Source organism: Neofelis nebulosa, chromosome 10 (assembly GCF_028018385.1).
Source record: "Neofelis nebulosa isolate mNeoNeb1 chromosome 10, mNeoNeb1.pri, whole genome shotgun sequence".
NCBI lineage: Eukaryota > Metazoa > Chordata > Mammalia > Carnivora > Felidae > Neofelis > Neofelis nebulosa.
Window position 1 is genome coordinate 43603874 of NC_080791.1, and position 19416 is coordinate 43623289.

Sequence of the window (19416 nt, forward strand, 5' to 3'; positions counted from 1 at the left end):
CTTTATTTGAATATCGTCACTACTTTTCACAGTATTTGAAATAAATATTGTAAGTATCCCATTAGTATTCTTTGCACTGAATTTACAGTGTACAGCCCTCCCTATATATTTTATTACTTTTGTCACTGTCTTGACATCTTAAAGGTGCAATTTGACAATTATGGTGGACAAAGTATGTATGAATGTTTCCACATTATAGCCAAAGATATTGAGTCTCTAAATGGTCATAGTGTGGGCTTCAGGTCACTGCTACTAATTTGTAATTAGCCATGAAGTTGAAAGTCTACACTTTCTGACTCTTCATCCCGTGCTCTTTCTTTCTCAGAAGGATAGTCTTCTCTGTGTGATTTTGTACTTGTTATGATCTCCTCTAGTGTCATGAAAACATCATGAAACTTAATTGAATTTCTCATTTCCATTGGGAGAATGCATCTGAAATGCCTAATGGATCTGATACCCAGCAGATTCCTTGTAGAATTTTACATTATCAACGTTCTATTTTTCAGTCATTTTTTTTCCCTTTTTCTCAGGATCCTAGAAAACTTCTCTTCACAACTGGTAAGTTGTTATTCATTGCTCTTTCTGCAGATTCAGGGAAATCTTTGAAAATAAGCATCATCAAACTACATAGCAATTAAATATATGTTAAGATATAACATGGAAAATTTGCAATCAGAACCAATGTTAGGAGTTTAAGCGTAAGTTGCAACGAAAGCAGGGGACAAGGCAAACAGTGGGGTTCAGATGAACTAAGAGTAAAAATAAGTAAATGCATTTGCCTTCCATATGTTCTTCCAATAACAACAACGTGATGCCATAGGCTTTGTGCCCACGGCTGTGATAGTCCTGTTGGAGATGATACATATAGAATAGTCCCTTGCCCTCAAGGTACTGGAAAGAAACACCAAGCATTCTGAATATCAATGTGGCTCTTATAACTCAGTAATTTAGTAGGATATTTTGTCATCTTTATAACCTATGTAAAAAGGGGAGAAACAGTCATTAAAATCCATTAGTTTTCTTGCAATGGGACTCCTTTTTCATTTGTCATTTACTTTTCCTTTCCGAGCATGTTGTCCATGAAATCTCAGTCTAGACTATTAATTTGTTAAAGCGCATTTAAGCATCTCAAAATTTGTCCTGTTGTTAGTATAATTCTTACTAAAATTCTTCTCTTTCTCAACCTTACACGATGAAAGGAGAAAACTGCATTTGGGGGATTTTTAGCACATATTTCAGTTGTAAGGACAATTAGGTAGTTGAGACGGTCTATCATAAAGGCTTGGCTATCACAAACACCCTATTAAGGATCAAAATTGCATCGGAGACTGAGGTGCATGGCTCTGTCAAACGCATTGTTTTTCTTTTCAATCAATAGTATGATGAAAATAATAATAATTCTGATGTTTTTTCCCCTTCAATGTCACAAGTGAGGATGCAATGATATATTTTGATTTATAAAATATATATTTTTTTCTGTCTGTGTATGCAAAGTATTCCACAGTTTTCTCTGTAGGAACACAATTTAGTTTTGTTTACAACTTTGCTCATTGAAAATATGTTTTTCATTTAAGCCTTAAGAATTGGATGAGAAATAAGAGGCAGAAAAAGCAGAAAAACAGAACCTTATGTGTGAATCAATGTATTTTTTGGTTCATATGAATTAATTTTACAGAAATATCCAAGAACTTTGTTTTAATATTATTTTGTACAGCACAAAGTATGGGTGAAACATGGAGACATTTAAAATGTTTGGGAAAGTTTAGTTCACAGACATATAAAAAGATTGGTCTTATATGACCAAGATACTACATTCAGAGTCTTAGTGTAATGAATACTTATATATAAGCAGGTGATCTCTCCATCTAGCATGAAACCCCACCATCCCATGTTTTTTCCCAGAAGTTTCCATGAGTGATGTTGGACTAAGTAGAGATGATACTTAAAAATACGAATTTCCAGATTCCATTCTAGAGAACCTCTCTCTGTAGTGTGACCTGACCATGAATGTTATTAACCTTCCCAGGTATCTCAGGAGCTTCTGTTTCACCCTTACTGAACATCTCATCATACTGTTGTAATTCCCTTCTCACAACACCTAACTTTTGTCTACTCTCTTACCCTATTCTCTCTCTCTCTCTTTTGTTTAACCTGCTCAGCTTCTGCTCAGCCTCCAGCCTCAGCTGACACACCCCATCATGCACAAATTCCTCCTTGGAGGCAGAGCTGCTCTCTTCTTTGGCATGGGTTCCTAAAGACACATAGTAAAATACTATGCTGGAGAATACTTTATTTCCCGTACATGCATGGTCTTTTCCACCTGAATGTGAGCTTTTCCAGTGTAAGGCAGGGCTTCCCCTAGGGCATGCAGAGCCTCAGGTACATTTTTTTGTGTTGTTTTGTTTTGTGGAGTTTCTGTCACTACAAACAATTTGAAAAACAAACCAGTATATCACTATCCTTTTAGTGTTCCAGTCTACACCATTTCATGAAAGAAATTCAGTGCTGGCCAGAAGGTGCCAGGTTCTCAGGTTGTCAGCTTGGAACACAGCCCAGAAGCCCTATGTATGAGTCTGGAGCTTCTAGAGCATCTGATTGACCCTACTGAGTAGTAGGTGAGAGAACAAAGCAGAATCAAAGGATGGCAATGGGAGAAGGGATGGTTTTCTACAAATAGACTTAGTCTAGCTTTGTATTACTAGTAAGTCTATGATTAAAATACTGTTTCATAGCTATGAATGTTGTTAGGTACAGTGCCGAGGAAAAATCAAGTTTCTTTTTTTTTTTTTAATTTTTTAATGTTTATTTATTTCTGAGAGAGACAGAGTGTAAGCAGGGGAGGAACAGAGAGAGAGGGAGACACAGAATCCGAAGCAGACTCCAGGCTCTGAGCTGTCAGCACAGAGCCTGATGAGGGGCTCGAACTCACAGACTGCAAGATCATGACCTGAGCTAAAGTTGGACACCCAACTGACTGAGCCACCCTAGTGCCCCAAAAATCAAGTTTCTGATGGAGGAATGCATGCATGTTTTTAGATGTTCTAGTGATAAAGTCTACCTTTTATTGGTTAATATATTTCTTAGATTTTAGGTTGTTTAATGTTACATAGAGTCTTCTCTCTGTCTTTAAATATTTTTCGATGTAATCTACAACTGAGAAATTAAGATGGTTTTATAGAAAATAAAGTCTGTGGCAGTTCAAGTGACATGAAATATGGTAGTTAGATCACTCAGTAAGAAATGTTAAAAACATTAAGAATTTATAAAATAAAACAAGTTTAAAAGATTGTATTACTCAAACATGGATTTCAAAATATTTAGTATGTCATTTCCAAATTTGGTAGTACCTTGTATGATGAGAATAAAATGCATACTGTCCAGTTTCAATTAGAAGAGCCTTCAAAAACAAATAGAATTGTGTTTCCAGTTATGTTGGAAAAAAACAGGATAATGAGTGCAAGATGGTATATTTCTGACCACATCTGGATGTGGATGAAAACGTTCTGTCAGTTTCTTCTAGACTTGGGAGTATACTGCAGTCCTTTTAAAGGCAACTAATTAATGAAATCTAATATGCATAGATAAAAAGTAATAAGAATAAACATACAAGCATGTCATTTCCTAAGGAAACAAGTGTAGGTTTTGCTTTATAATTTGAAGGATTCAGAGAGTTCATAATGTACTTTCTGGCAGGTATGATGACCCAGTAGGCTTTGACTAGCTCCATAATTTCCAACCTGTGCTTCCTGACTTTTGGAATGTGTGTAGTAATAGAAACTAATGTATTGGGTCTTAGATGAGCTGTCATCGAAAGCTAGGTTAGGGCACCCCTTGATGTACCCTGAAAACATTCAATGCTTAGCTCTCTTTCAGCACTTAATGCCCTTTGTTGCATTTGTCTGCTTATCTTGTCTCCCATACTGGACTAGAATTTCTTTTAGAGCAGGATTCATTTTTGCTATCACCTAATAGTACATTACAGATACCTAGAAAAAATACACTGAAGATAAAAGCCATTTGTGTAACTCTACTACTTGTTACATAGATCTTTACAACATCTAGATAATCAGTTAGCTAACCTTTGTTTAATTCCAGTGTCAGAAATTGTAACTTCTTAAGGTACTCCCCTTTTTTTGACCATTGTAATTATAATAATTTTTCCTTTTCATTGTTAATTATAAGTAACTTTTTCTTCTTCACTGAGCTGGCCTATTACTTTATAAATTACAGGGGCGCCTGGGTGGCGCAGTCGGTTAAGCGTCCGACTTCAGCCAGGTCACGATCTCGCGGTCCGTGAGTTCGAGCCCCGCATCAGGCTCTGGGCTGACGGCTCGGAGCCTGGAGCTTGCTTCCGATTCTGTGTCTCCCTCTCTCTCTGCCCCTCCCCCGTTCATGCTCTGTCTCTCTCTGTCCCAAAAATAAATAAAAAAAAAAAAAAAAAAAAAAAAAAAAAAAAAAAAAAAAAAAAAAAAAAAAAAAAAAAACTTTATAAATTACAAAGTCTGATCTTTTTATATTTCTGGGAGACAGAAAGGAAACATGAATCCTTTAGATAAAAAAGATAACTTCATAAATCTGAAAGAACATTAAAAAGTGTTGAATTGATTCTCCTCCAGTGAGATTGGAGTTTGGCCTAAGGGACAGTAATAGGAGCATTAATCCCAGGATGTGCATCCCATCGGCCAAGGTGTCTACTTCATCTTCAAGTGACTGATGTCAACTATTTCACCTCCTCTGAATCTTTCCAGTATGTTTTCCGTGTTCTGTTCTAAAAGGTGTTCACTGGTTATATGTTTGAGGAAAGATCTGTTTCTGGTTTCTTAGTGCTAGTACTTCCCAGAGACTTTAATATACTAATGTGTTCTGTGACTCTGTAAGGAATTATTATTATACTTTTGAGAAATAGAAATTAATATCTCAAAGAATTACTGTTCAAATAGTATACTTTGGAAATTATGCCTCTACACTAAACATACTTAGTTTTTTCAGGTGTCCTGATGAAGTGATTTGTAGACATTCCATAGCTAATCCTGGCATATTTAGAACCACATGGGAAGCTTTGTATGCAGACACAGTAGACCTTAATAAAGTCCCAAGAAAATTATTGGAAAGGCCTCTGCAACCACAAATTTTACATCATGGAGCCATCTGGGATTCTATCATTTATTTATTCATTTGGTCAAATAAGTTTTTTTTTTTTTTAATTACTTGAAGCCAGAGAGAAAGACCGCCTCTTTTTTTTTTCTTTTTCAAATTTATTGACTTATAATTGGAGCCCAGTAGATAATGCATATGTAAATTATGCTATTTGATTGATTTTTGACATATATATACACTTGTGAAGCCAAGACCAAAATCAAGATAACAAATATATTTATCATTCCACAAAGCTTTTTGTGCTTTTATAATGCATCCTGAGACTGATCTGCTTTCTATCACTGGAGAATGGTTTGGGTTTTATATAATATTATGTAAAAAGAATCACAGAGTTTGTACTCTTGGGATTTTTTAAGTGGAAGAATGTCTGGCTGTTTTCACTCAGTCTAATAATTTTGTGATTCATGTATGTTGTTACATATAGCACTTGGTGGTTTTTTTAAATTGCTGATTAGTGTTTCAGGTAGAGATAATACCACAATTATTTACCCATTCATCTGTTGATGGAGATTTCAATTGTTCATAGGCCTTAACTGTTAAAAAAATAAAGTGGCTATGAATATTTTTGAACAAGTCTTTGTGTAGATGTGTATTTGAGATTCTTTGGGGGAAATACTTGGGGGTGGAAAGGCTGGGCCATTTTGTAGGCATGCTGTTTTTTGTAAATACCATTTTTCTGTACTGTTAGTCCTTAAGTGTGAACTAGTTATATATAGTTGTCTTGTTCTTCTCTTACCCCTAGGAAGTTAGTATTCACCTGGGGCAATGGCAAAGAGGAAGGGGAGGGAGGGCCCTGGAAAAGAAGTGTAGAGAAGAGATGATTTGGATTAGGCATATCAGGAAAGGCAAGTCTTGTTAGGCTTCCAAATCTGTATATTGGGAAGACCAAGGAGGAGAGAGTGTTCAAGTGTTAAGCATACAAAAACTAGCTCCTTAATTTCTCATGTGGCCCTTTATAAGTAGAAACTTGTTTCTACTGTACTGAGATTTCTAGCGTTTTCCAGTGGTTCCAAACTGTTGGAATCCTAATGATGCACACCTGTATTGCTCCTATATTGTTCCCAGCTTGTCTGCTTCTGCTAGAGGCTTACAGTTCATGATGGCCCTTCTATGTTCTGGGTGGTTCCCTGGCAAGGAGAGAAGTTGGGGAATGCCTATACTTTTGGAGACACAATTGTTTCAATAGCTTTCCATAAAGATTTAAGATGGAATCTCTCAGGTTATTTAGGGCTTACTGTTGCTTGCATGATTGTAAGAGCAAATAACAGTAGCTTATAGACAGGATATTTTATTTGGTATTAATAAGATAAATTCAAATGCAACTATTGTGATTTTAGTTGTTTTTGATCCAGCATATCAACTATTCATTTTGGATATGCTGTACCGACTAACATTGGATTTAGCCATCTATCACATCAGTATTAAGTTTGCAAAGCATTGCACATTTTTTTCTTTGTTAAAAAATGATTATTATATCAGAAACGCTGATTAACAGCCTGTTTTTCCATACTAAGGTGATAGGCCTGCAAGTGTTCTTAAAACAGCAGCACTGTAATTCTTTTTTCTTGAACTCTACCATTTTTTGTTCTACAGTTGAAGTTGTGGTTTTTAGAAAGCTTTAGGTTTTGTTTATTTTTTCTTTAAAATTACTCCGGATAGTGAAGCCCAAAAGAAATTATTTGAATTGAGACTAGAGGAGCTATTAGTTCCATAAAAGGAGGGCTGAGGGAGTCAAGGAGTTTTCATACTGTGGTGGAAAAACCAAAATGGTAAAAGGTGTTGGGTATCAACTCAGTCCCAATGCGTATTTTTTCCTCCCTTAAAACAGCTTTATTCATGTAGAATTAGGATACAATTAATTGCATCTTTTTAATACACACTCATGTTTTATAAGTTTTAACACTTGGTATGTTTACAAAACCATCATCACTATCAATATAAGGAATAGATCTTAACACTCACCCTTTAAAATTTTTTTGTGCCTTTAGAAGTCTTTCCCTCCTGCTCCTCTTTGCCTCCCCATTAAACATGTTTACTTTTTCTCTGTTGTTTTCATTATTGACATTTGATATCTTGTGTGCATTTGGGATAGCATGTCCCCGCAGAAGTGTACACATCCAGCATTCTGAGTGGGATACGTGAAAATACTAAGGTGGACCCTTCTTTTAAAGGTAGAAAAGATTGCTTTGTTTTAAGTACCTTGAATCTGTGCTAATTTTAAAAGGGCTTTTTTTGAGAAGGAACATACAAAGAGATATGTGATTTGAATTGGGCTTCCCACAGAGCACCGTAGCCCTTTGGATTTTAAGGTAATAATTTTTTGTACTTTTTTTCTCAGTATGGTTTAAGTTAAATGTACTTATATACCTTTTTTATAGTTCCTGGCCTGACAGGGGTCTGCATGGTGCTGGTGCTCTTCCTGATGATTACAGCTTCTACATACGCAATACGGTGAGTGTCAGACCCATTATATCAATGTTTACTGGCCCGAGTATTTAAGTTTTCCTCAGATTATCTTTGTTTTCATATGCAGAAAAAGTGTTGATTAACTGGAATGCTTAGCAAGTGCAGCCAGTATTTTGGTTAATGGACTATTCTGGAAAACTAAGAGTGAAGTAGAGACATTTTCATATATCATTTCCTGCTTTTGAAAAATCTTTTTGTTTAGTCAAATGTTCTGTGTTGATAAGGAAACATGTGGAGACTTTTTGATGACTGAGGAAATTTGAGTTCTTCAGGGTCATCCTTCTGAAGGATAGTGTATCTCTACAAGACATGAGATTGAAATCAACATGTATGCAAAGGAATATAACATAATTATTTTATAACTCATTTCCTGTTGCAGTTTATTATAGTATTTTAAATGAAGCTTTGGGAACATGGTTAGTTGACATCTGCTAAAATAATCAAAAATATCTGTATGCATATTTATTCTTCTGGTTACGAGATTTTGAGCAATTGCAGGCATACATTTTCATGAACACTTTCACATGTCCTTTCTGATAGATACATTCTGTATGTCATAATATTTTACAGCATCTTGTGTTTCTAGGTCCAGCTTTTTGGTTCAGAAAGCAGAAAGAAGAAATAATACATAGTATACAAAATCCCCAATTATTGTACTTGAGATGGGAAATTTAATGGAAAAACATGCATACACATTTTGAAAATAATTACCTAATAGAATATTAAAATGATTCTATCTTTGCACTTCTGAGAACATCTCTGCACACATTCACACACCCCAAAATGTCGCAAGTAAACTCACCAGAGTTTAGCACCATAAACTTTCTGGTTTGACGTTTATAAGCTTAATCTTTCTTGCCTTTACTCACTCAGTCCTCACCTCCTACCTCCACCATCACTCTCTTTTTCCCCCTTTCACACTACTGATCTCTCTCTTCATATGTCTATGTATGTCACTAATACAAAATCATGTTATAGATGTTATTTTAAATCTGCTTTTTATTTAAATATGTTAGGAACATTTTTGTACATTAATAAATATCTCTCTGTCATCCTCTTTACTGTTAGAACAGCATATCATCCTATATACATAACTTTCCCAATTCCCCTATTGTTGGATATTTTAGGTTGATTCCATTTTTTATAGTATTTCAGTTCTGAAGCAAACACCCCCATCCATATGTCTTTGCATACTTTTGCACTTACGTCCTGAGGAAAACTATCTGGATGTAGAATGGCTTGGCAAAACAGTAAGCACACTTTTAAGACTTCTCATAAGAATTAAAACTCACCTTACAGAAAGGCAAATCAAATCTCTAACATTAGTGTTTAAGAGTGCCAATTTTGTGGGGAGAAATTTTATTTTAGTTAGGTAAGGCATATTAAAGAACATACATTTTTCAGTTTTCAGTGCTCTTAAAGGAAAATGAGGGCATCGGACATATTTATTTGCAAGATCGAAGATCTATGAATGTTCTACATCGATTAAAAATCCTTAAATGAGAGATAGTTTTATAAAATGGAGTATAAAGATCAGCTTCTATTTTCAACCGAGCCATTATATTTGTACTCATAATAATTCAGTGAATGTTCATCAATCTTCAGTTTTTCATGTCTTTAAAAGAGACTAAAACCAACTCTGCTTTTCTCCAAGCTTTATTGTGAGAATCATGGAATTCTTAAATGGATCACGGAGATAATCTTCTTCCTCTTCTCTTTACCAGTGAGGAAATAAAGCATTAGAGAAATTAAGAGAATAAATGGCTCCAATGTTCGATTTCTTTTTTTCTTCTAATGTTTGATCTCTTTTTAAAAAAAAAAATTTTTTTTAAACATTTATTCATTTTTGAGAGTGAGAGAGACAGAGCATGAGCAGGGGAGGGGCAGAGAGAGAGGGAGACACAGAATCAGAAGCAGGCTCCAGGCTCCGAGCTGTCAGCACAGGGCCTGACGCGGGGCTCGAACTCACGGACTGCAAGATCAAGACCTGAGCCGAAGTCGGACGCTCAACCGACTGAGCCACCCAGGCGCTCGTAATGTTTGATTTCTAACAGTTGAATGTAGTCTAGTAATCCACCAATGGTTCAGTATGGGTCAATCTATTAAAATAAGTAAATATTTTAATAGCAGGTGACAGGAATACAAACATATTTTTATCTCAATAGATTTTTAAATGGTGGTTATTAAATCTTAGCCCTAGTTATGAATTAAAATAAGTAAACTAGGAATTAATTTCCTTTATAGAATTAAAAAAATAGAAAAGCCAGAACTAAACTCATAAAAGAAACATGAGATACATTCCTAAGAAAATTATGCCAAAAGTGATATTTTTAATTCTACCATTATTATATATGATAAGAAATGAAACATTTAGAATTAGTAGAAAGAATGCAACAATAAATCATCATTATTTCCAGAAAGGTATATGTAATTGTTCTGCCAGACAATCCAAGAGAATTATGGAAAAAAAAAAACATTAGTGTTATACCAAAGAAAAGAATTGTAATAGGTAAATGAATACAAAACAAATATTAAAAATAGCTTTTATATAATTGCTATTATCAGTGTGAAATTGAATAAAACTGAATAATAAAAACATGGAATATCTAGAAATAAACTTAATAAGAAACTAGTTAAAATCTATATAGAAAAACACAGAACTGCATTGAGGGAAATAAGTAGATATTTTAATAAAGATTGCATACTGCAAAAATGGAGTTCTTCCTGAGTCATTTTGTAGACTTGTTGCAATTCCCATCAAAATCAAAGATAGATTATTTTGTTTTTTGAATTCAGCAAAAACAGTTCTAAAGTTCACCTGAGGGAATATCCAAGTACATGTTCCAAAGAGAAGTAAAAGGGAATGTGGCTTACCAAACATTACCACAATTAAGCTTCAGTAACTTCAAACAGAATAGCACTTAATTGCAAAAATTACCAAGGAATTGAACCTAATGATAGAGTTGATAGAAAGCCCTGTAGGAGGCTTTGATATATATAAAAAGCTGCTAAATAATAAAGATGCCATTACAAACTTATGAAGAAAGCAAGGCTTAAGTGAATGAAATTTGAGATAAATTAGAGGTAACTGTAAAAAAATTATGCCATTAAAATTTAAAAGAAACTTTGCCCAATAATAAATTCTTACAATCTTATGGAACATGCTTAAATTATATGGAACATGCTTAAAATTTAAACAGTTTACACACAACGATTAAGAAAAATATACTGTAGAAATGGATAATTATCATGAATAGATAAATCACAGAAGAATTTAAGGTGAGTAACACAGAAAGGAAATCATATCTAATTCCACTTACATAAAATAATGAAAATGTATAAAGTGGAGTTGGGGTTTGTGGAAACAGGCTCTCCTACTGTACAGTTGGGTTTATAATTGATAAACATTTTCAGAGAGCAATTGCCAGTGTGTATGAAAAACAAAATGAGTGTCCTTCAATGTAGTAATTCCACTTCTAGGAATTTAGGTTCAAAAAGAATCAGCTATGTGCAAAAAGGCATATGATCCAAGGATATGAATGATCTTGCTTATAATAACAAAAGCTGTAGATGAAGTAAATGTCAAACCAGTTGGATATTGCTTATCTCAGGGGTTCTGAAAGTTCTAGGGGTTGTATCAGAATCCTCTAAGAAGCTTTTACTAATATCTGCCTTCCACCTCCAAGATTCTAATATTTGAATATCTACCCAGACATATGAAATAAAATATGTTAGTCTTTTTACTTTTCTCAAAAGTTCCATAAATTGTGCTCACCATACCACTTCTTTTGAGGCTCTTTGTTTCCCCCAGGGCAGTAACACCAAGGTTGTTTTTTTTTTTTTTTTTTTTTTTTTTTTTTTTTTTTTTTTTTTTTTTTTTTTTTTTTTTTTTTTTAACATGTAGGCTGTTCAGGAAAAGAATATAAAACTTTAATGAGCATCTATTTAGTTTCTCTCAATTTTACTTTCCTTTGGACTACTCTCACACTATGTATTAGGATAGGAGGATTATTTGTTTTAGGTATCATCTGAAAATTGAGAATATTGATCAAAAGGACAGTGAAAGTACATATTATCAGCCTATTACCTACTCCTCAAACTCATAATTACTTTAAACATTTCATTTTAATTCTTTCCATGTACCTTTATTTGAAATACAAAGAATCTTCAAAATTGTGAAGTGTTAGTTATAATTTTGTCAGTTCTCTCTGCATGATATGTTAATACTTTTGTCTTAATAGATAAATCTCAGATGAACTCCTATTTTAACTTTCTTCAATTTTGACATATGTTTGAAATGATGGAATGTAAAGTGGCATTGAAATTAAGTTATTTGTTTTTTCAGAGTTTCTAATTATGACATCTTCTGGTATACTCATAATCTCTTCTTTGTCTTCTACATGCTGCTGATGTTGCATGTTTCAGGGTAAGTTTAAAAAATATTTAAAATATTTTTAAAATCATGTATACCTAAAAATAGGGTAATGATAGATAAATCTAGAGAATTTTTTATAGAAAGTGGTAAAATTATTTGGTTATATGGAATTGAGGGTAGTGTCAAGAATGAAGAAATAGTTATGTTTTTATCATAGCATATATATTTTTTAAAGTTTTATTTATTTGAGAGGGAGAGAGAGAGAACGTACACACATAAGTCATGAGCAGGAGGGACTGGGCAGAGAGAGAGGGAGAGAGAATCCCAAGCAGGCTCCGTGGTGTCAGCCCAGAGTCCGGCACAGGCTCGATCTCACAAAATGTGAAATTCTGACAGGAGCTGAAACCAAGAGTTGGACACTTAACTGACTGAGCAACCCAGGCATCCCTATCATAGGATATTTTAATGAATCTAGTATAAAAGTATATTAAAATTGAAAGACAGTTACTTCTTTTACAATGTTGCAGTTTTTAAAGTCCATGTAGTTACATCGTGATAACCTCTAAGAGAAAGTTAGTAAGAAATAAAGAACTTCAAGAAGGTATTTTAATGTTTCCTAAAAGTTTAGGAATTCCTAATGTCTTGCTGCTGTGGAATTTGTAACAATAGAGTTACCAGGTTTTAGTTTAAAAAAGCCTAGCAGCCTGTAGCAATATTTTTCTAGATATGTCTTCTGAGGCAAGGAAATAAAAGCAAAAAATAAATTATTAGGACTACATCAAAATAAAAAGCTTCTGCACAGCAAAAGAAAAAACAAAATTAAAAGACAACGTACTGAATGGGAAATGATATTTGCAAATGACATATCTGATAAAGGGTTAGTATACAAAATATATAAAGAACTTAACACAACTCAGCACCAAAAAAACAAATAATCCTATTGAAAAACAGACTCTTTTCCAAAGAAGATATCCAGATAGCCAGCAGACACATGGAAACATGCTCAGCATCACTAATCATCAGGGAAATGCAAATCAAAACCACACTGAGATATCACCTCACACCTGTCAGAATGGCTAAAATCAAATACACAAGCAACAACAAGTGTTGGCAAGAATGTAGAGAAATAGAACTCTCCCCTTGTATTGTTGGTGGGAATGCAAAGTGGTGTAGCCACTGTGGGAACATTATGGGGGTTACTCTAAAGTTAAAAATAGAACTGTAGGGCACCTGGGTGTCTCAGTAGGTTAAGCATCTGACATTGGCTCGGTCACTCTTTCATGGTTCATGGGTTCAAGCCCCATGTTAGCCTTTGTGCTAACAGCTCAGAGCCTGGAGCATGCTTCAGGTTCTTTGTCTCCCTATCTTTCTCCCCCTCCCCAGCTCATGCTCTGTCTCTGTCTCAAAAATAAATAAACATTAAAAAAATTAAAAAAAAATAGGACTATAGAACTACCCTATGATCTAGTGATGACACTATTGGGTATTTACCCAAAGAATACAAAAACGCTAATTCAAAGGGATACACATATCACTAGCAGCATTATTTACAATAGCTAAATGATGGAAACAGCCCATGTCCATAAATTGATGAATGGATAAAGAAGATGTAGTATATACACACAATGAAATATTATTCAGCCATAAAAAGAATGAAATCTTGCCATTGGCAACAATATGGATGCGCTTAGAGAGTATAATGCTAAGTGAAATCAGTCGGTCAGAGAAGGACAAATACCATATGATTTCACTCATGTGGAATTTAAGAAACAATACAAACGAGTAAAGGGACAAAAAAGGAGAGAAGCACAAACCAAGCAACAACTCTTAACTCTAGGGAACAAACTGATGGTTACCAGAGGGAGGTGAGTGGGGGGATGGCTGAGGTAGGTGAAAGGGCTTAAAGAGTATACTTATTATGATGAGCAATGACTAATGTATAGAGTTGTTGAATCACTATATTGTACACAAGAAACTAATATAACACTGTATGTTAACTATACTGGAATTAAGGTACAAAACTTAATATAAATAAATAAAATTAAAAATTAAGAATTAAAAAAAACAAAAAAAAAACCAGGGACGCCTGGATGGCTCAGTCGGTTAAGCATCCGACTTAGACTCAGGTCATGATCTTGCTGTCTGTGAGTTCAAGTCACGCATCGGGCTCTGTGCTGACAGCTCAGAGCCTGGAGCCTGTTTCAGATTCTGTGTCTCCCTCTCTCTCTCTGACCCTCCCCCGTTCATGCTATGTCTGTCTCTGTCTCAAAAATAAATAAATGTTAAAACAAAAACAAAAACAAAAACAAAAACCAAAATAACAAAGTGAAAAGGCCTACCCACAGTAGTAGTTGCAGAGAAAGCCTACATTGGTTTATAATGATCTGAGAGAAGGATCTGTCAACATCAGATCACAAAGGGAAAAAGAAAGTATCCTAAGCTTGTTACAAAGAATATACACCAATTATTCTGAAAACATGTGTCAACCCAAGCAGTGTACTCAAAGGTATAGTGCTTAAAATAATCTATTTGGTTAGAGGGAGGAAATAATACATTTTTGTGTATGCATGTGTCTGCATGATCACTAGAGTGGACTATGGTTTTGTCTTGAGACTCATACTAATATGACACAATAGGCCATTGTTTGGCGTCAGGTTCACTTGATTGAGTAAATGATACAGGATAGAAATATAGAAAGTCAATAGGATAATGTCAGGTCGTTCTTCTGTGATGGTCTCTCTTGTTCTCCCACCTCCTCTCCCTTACCTCCCATGTAGTAGCTCAGTTTTGAGATTAATAAATAATAATTAATAAATAATTCCAAGGCATAGACTACCTTGCTTTGGGTAAGACTCATGCTCCATAGGAACCAGTTTCTTGGTAGCGGCCCAGGTCTCTTCAAGGGATACCCTCAGTTACAAGAATACACTGCACACAGGAAACTGAGGTCTGTGAGTCCTACATAGTTCATTCATAGTCTTCCTGGTGCAAATGCATTCCACCATTAATAAACAATGTTGCCTGGAAACACAGCTGGCATTCCCTGTTTATCGTAGCCCAAAATGTTTCCAGGGAGACAGTGTTTGGAGAAAGCTTCAGATTTGCTGTTAATCTTTTTCTCAGAATGTTTTATAATGTACTTTGTCAGTACAGTAGGTCATATACATACATTATGTATTTATTTCAGGGTGCATGTTCAAAATGTTTTTTTTTTTTTTCTCTGATTTTGGAGGCCACTGGTTTAAATAGCAGTTTTATATGAGTCTCTCTTCCATGTCTTGGCTCAATTTGTTCTATACTGGGTTCTAGAACATACAGTTGTAGAGCATCAGAAGCATGGCCACATATTATAATCATGGCTTCCAGTTAGTCATTCCTGCCACACAGGGAAGAGGGCCATGGTCTGTGGAAGCTCTGGATTCTATTCTTTTCCCTTTTTTTTTTTTTTTTGGATAATATGTTCTATGGACTATTAGGACACCAAGAAATCTCTCTGTACAGAAAATTTGTTTGCCTGTCAGAGCTATTATCATAAAATGGACTATGAGTAAGCAGATGTTACTGATGATAACAGTAATTGAAAACAATTACATAATGCTTACTATATGCCAAGGATAAATTCAAAATAATTGAGATACTTTATGTCTCCAAGGATCACAGTTTTATGAAGATAAACAATACTGTCACAACCCCTTAACAGGTCAGAAAACTGAAGTATAGAGAGAGTAAGTAACTTCTGAAAGTTTACCTAACTGATGGATCCTGGATACAAATTCAGGCATTCTTACTCAAAACCTCCTTTTTTTTTTTTTTTTTTTTTTTTACTGCTAAGTTCTGTATTTTTAGAGAGTTCTGTACTTAGAATTTAGTGTTAAGATTTTTTTTTAAAGGTTAATATCTTGATTTACCTGGGATTGTGATCTCTTTCATACATCTATCTGTAACAGAGAGAAAAATGCAATCATTTCTTAGTATAATTAATTATGCATTCTTTTGCCTTTATGTTGTATTAAGTTAAAACTGAAAATGTCTGTTTCTTTGTAATTCAAAATAGAGTCAATTTTTTTTTTTTTTTTTTTTTTTTTTTTTTTTTTAAGATGTTCAACATCATCAGTCTTTTTTTTTTTTAATGTTTATTTATTTTTGAGACAGAGAGAGGCAGAGCATGAACGGGGGAGGGTCAGAGAGAGGGAGACACAGAATCTGAAACAGGCTCCAGGCTCTGAGCTGTCAGCACAGAGCCCGACGCGGGGCTCGAACTCACAGAGCGTGAGATCTTGACCTGAGCCGAAGTCGGCCGCTTAACCGACTGAGCCACCCAGGCGCCCCTAGAGTCAATTTTTTTAAAGGTTCAGGAGTTCAAACAGATTTCTTAAGCTTAAAGAGGATTGTATTGAGAGTTCTTCATTTTTTGGACATAAAAGAAGGCCTTCTTAAATTTTGATTTTACTTTTGTAGAACAAGGGTCACAAACAGAAAGTGACTTTCATTTTTGCAAAGAAATAACAAAGGCATCTGCGGGATGAATTACATATAATCAATTTCTTATACCAATTTAATAGTTATATATTATTAGTAAAAAACAATTATTCTAATATTGAAATCAGTGTCATACAACAAATACATAATCCTATAAGCATTGTATAGTGCACAATTTTATGAAATTAAATTTTTATTTAAGTATAATTGACAAAATAATATATTTATACTATATTGCAAATTATATATCATTTAAGTTTTTTTTTTTTTACAATGTGATGATAAACATGTATGTTGTGAAATGATTACAACCAACCAAGTGAATTAACACATTCATATCACTTCAGTTACCTTTTTTTATTTTCTGCTGGTAAGAACGCTTAAGATCTACTGTCTTAGGAAATCTCAAGTATACAATACTGTATTATTAACTGTAGACATCATGCTGTACATTAGATCCTCAAAACTTATTCTTCTTATAGCTAAAAGTTTTTAACCCAATGACGTTAAATTTTGAATACAGTCACACAGATTATGCTTCTGGTGTGGGAAAACTTACTAGTGGTAAATCTTGTTTTTTTTTTTTAATTTTTTTTAATGTTTATTTATTTTTGAGACAGAGAGAGACAGAGCATGAACGGGGGAGGGCCAGAGAGAGAGGGAGACACAGAATGTGAAGCAGGCTCCAGGCTCTGAGCTGTCAGCACAGAGCCCGACATGGGGCTCGAACTCACGGACCGTGAGATCATGACCTGAGCGGAAGTCGGACGCTTAACCGACTGAGCCACCCAGGCACCCCTACTAGTGGTAAATCTTACAGCTTTTTCAAAATGAAACATTTCTCAAAAAAGTCTTTTTATTCCTAAAGGATCTGTCTATAAGTAAATCTGTTGAAATTATTATCATTTGTGCCAATATTGAGAACTTAGACGTATCTTTGCTTATGAAATATCTTGATAATTTCATTCTATAACTTTTGGTTATATGAGTAAGGTGCAGTTATTCAAAGTAAGTTTCTTGGATATATACTGAGATTTCTGTTAAAGAGCATACTTTAGATTGGAACAGGAAATCAGTATTTTCTGGGCATCTCTCCATCAGTGTGCTAACTACTCTAATGAAGTATAGAAGAACAATATATGATCTTTAGTCTTCCAGCGTTGGTAATTAGTTTGCAATTAAAAACGTCAGTTGAAAGAGCTGGAGAGGGGTGCCTGGGTGGCATAGTTGGTTAAGTGTCTGAGTCTTGATTTTGGCTCAGTCTCAGGGCATGACCTCATGGTTCATGAGATCAAGCCCTGTGTCAGGCCCTGGGCTGATAGCATGGAGCCTGCTTGGGATTCTTTACCTCCTTTGCTCCATGCCCCTCCCCCATGTGCACGTGCTCTCTCACTCTCTTAAAATAAATACATAAACTTAAAAAAGAACTAGAGAGAATTTTAGACTGCATATTTTCCAGCCATAAACATATTTTATTTTCAAGAATTCTAGTAGTTCAAAGAACAGAAGAATCAATGTAGGCTAGAAACTTTAGAAAATTTTAGGCTTCAAGGATGAAGCCATGAGAAATTGTTGACTAGTTTCTCTATCTAAGCAGACTTTTGCAAAGGAAGACCAGTTGCTTCTGATGGTTTTCAAAGGTCCATTTTACTTTTGTAGAATCTCCAGTTTTGAAGGAAGCTTAAACGATATCTTGAGAAAGATGATTTTTGTCTCCCATGCAATCTAAGTAAATATCTAGTATTGAAAAGCCCATTCTGTCTTTGGGAAGCTCCAGTTTTCACAAAGTTCTTTTTCTTTTGAGCCAGAGTTTATTTTACTTTAATTTAATCCAATGACTTCAATGTCTATGACTCTGTAGGCCATCAAAATTCAGTCCCTCTCTTTTAAATTATGTTCATGTGTTCCTTGCTTTATGATATTTCAAGTCTCATCATTATTCAAAATTAAAAAAAAACATATTCATAGTTAATATTCATTGAGTACTTATCTTGTACCTTACTAATGTTTGATCTCATTTAATCCTCCCAACAACCCTGGTAAAATATGCTGTTGTTATCATTATTATTATTATTTTATATTATTATCATTATTGCTATTATATCTTGTCCAGGTGATAGAACAGGGACAGCAAGAGGTGAATGAACTTGTTAAAAGTCGTACATAATAAGTAGAAGAGTTTGGGTTTGAACCCAGGGATCATCAGATTCCTGAGGCCACATTCCTAATCACTAAATTAGGCTGGCTGCAGTTTGGTATGGCTTCCTTTGTATCCCCCCCCTTTTTTTCTAAAGTTTTTTTTTGAAGTTTTATTTATTTTTGAGAGAGAGCACGGGCATGCAGGTGCACAGGCACCTGAGTTGGGGAAGGGCGGAGAGAGAGGGAGACACAGAATCTGAAGCAGGCTCCAGGGCTCTGAGCCCTATGTGGGGCTCCAACTCCCCAGCCATGAGATCATGACCTGAGCCGAAGTCGGATACTTAGCCAACTGAGCCACCAGGTTCCCCCACCCCCCTTTTTTAAAAGTTTTTTTACTGATTTATTTATTTTTGAGAGAGAGAACTTTGTATCCCTTTTAAAGCTGGAAACCAAACTAAATGTAGTGCTCTGGTGTATGTAATATGACATTGGCAACATAGAAAGTTTATCTTTCTTGCTGCAAATATTACGGTCATTATTTAGGACCTGATTGTGTTGTTCCATGATTATCCATGCACTTAGCTTAACTTAATTTTTATACTTGTTACCTATGTTTTGGAATTTTTAAATTCTTTCTCAGCAAATCTATTTATTGCATGACATCCTTAAAAGAACACATTTCATAGAAACCAAATCAGATGTTTCTTTTCGGTGGTCAAATGTATCTAAAATATGCTAATTTTCCTTTTCAAGAGATCAGTAGAGCATGGCAATTAAGAGCTATACCATTAATAGCTCTA

At 34.7% G+C, this 19416-nt stretch overlaps 1 protein-coding gene across 6 annotated transcripts in view; it reads left to right on the forward strand.

The window, feature by feature from the left end:
- Positions 1-19416, forward strand: part of NOX4 (NADPH oxidase 4) — a 166962-nt gene that overhangs the window by 32067 nt on the left and 115479 nt on the right. For all 6 annotated transcript variants that reach the window (XM_058687522.1, XM_058687523.1, XM_058687520.1 and 3 more), the window contains 3 exons: positions 531-558; positions 7536-7608; positions 11969-12049. In XM_058687522.1, the coding sequence (XP_058543505.1) occupies positions 531-558; positions 7536-7608; positions 11969-12049 (182 nt within the window). The remainder of the gene's footprint in view (positions 1-530; positions 559-7535; positions 7609-11968; positions 12050-19416) is intronic.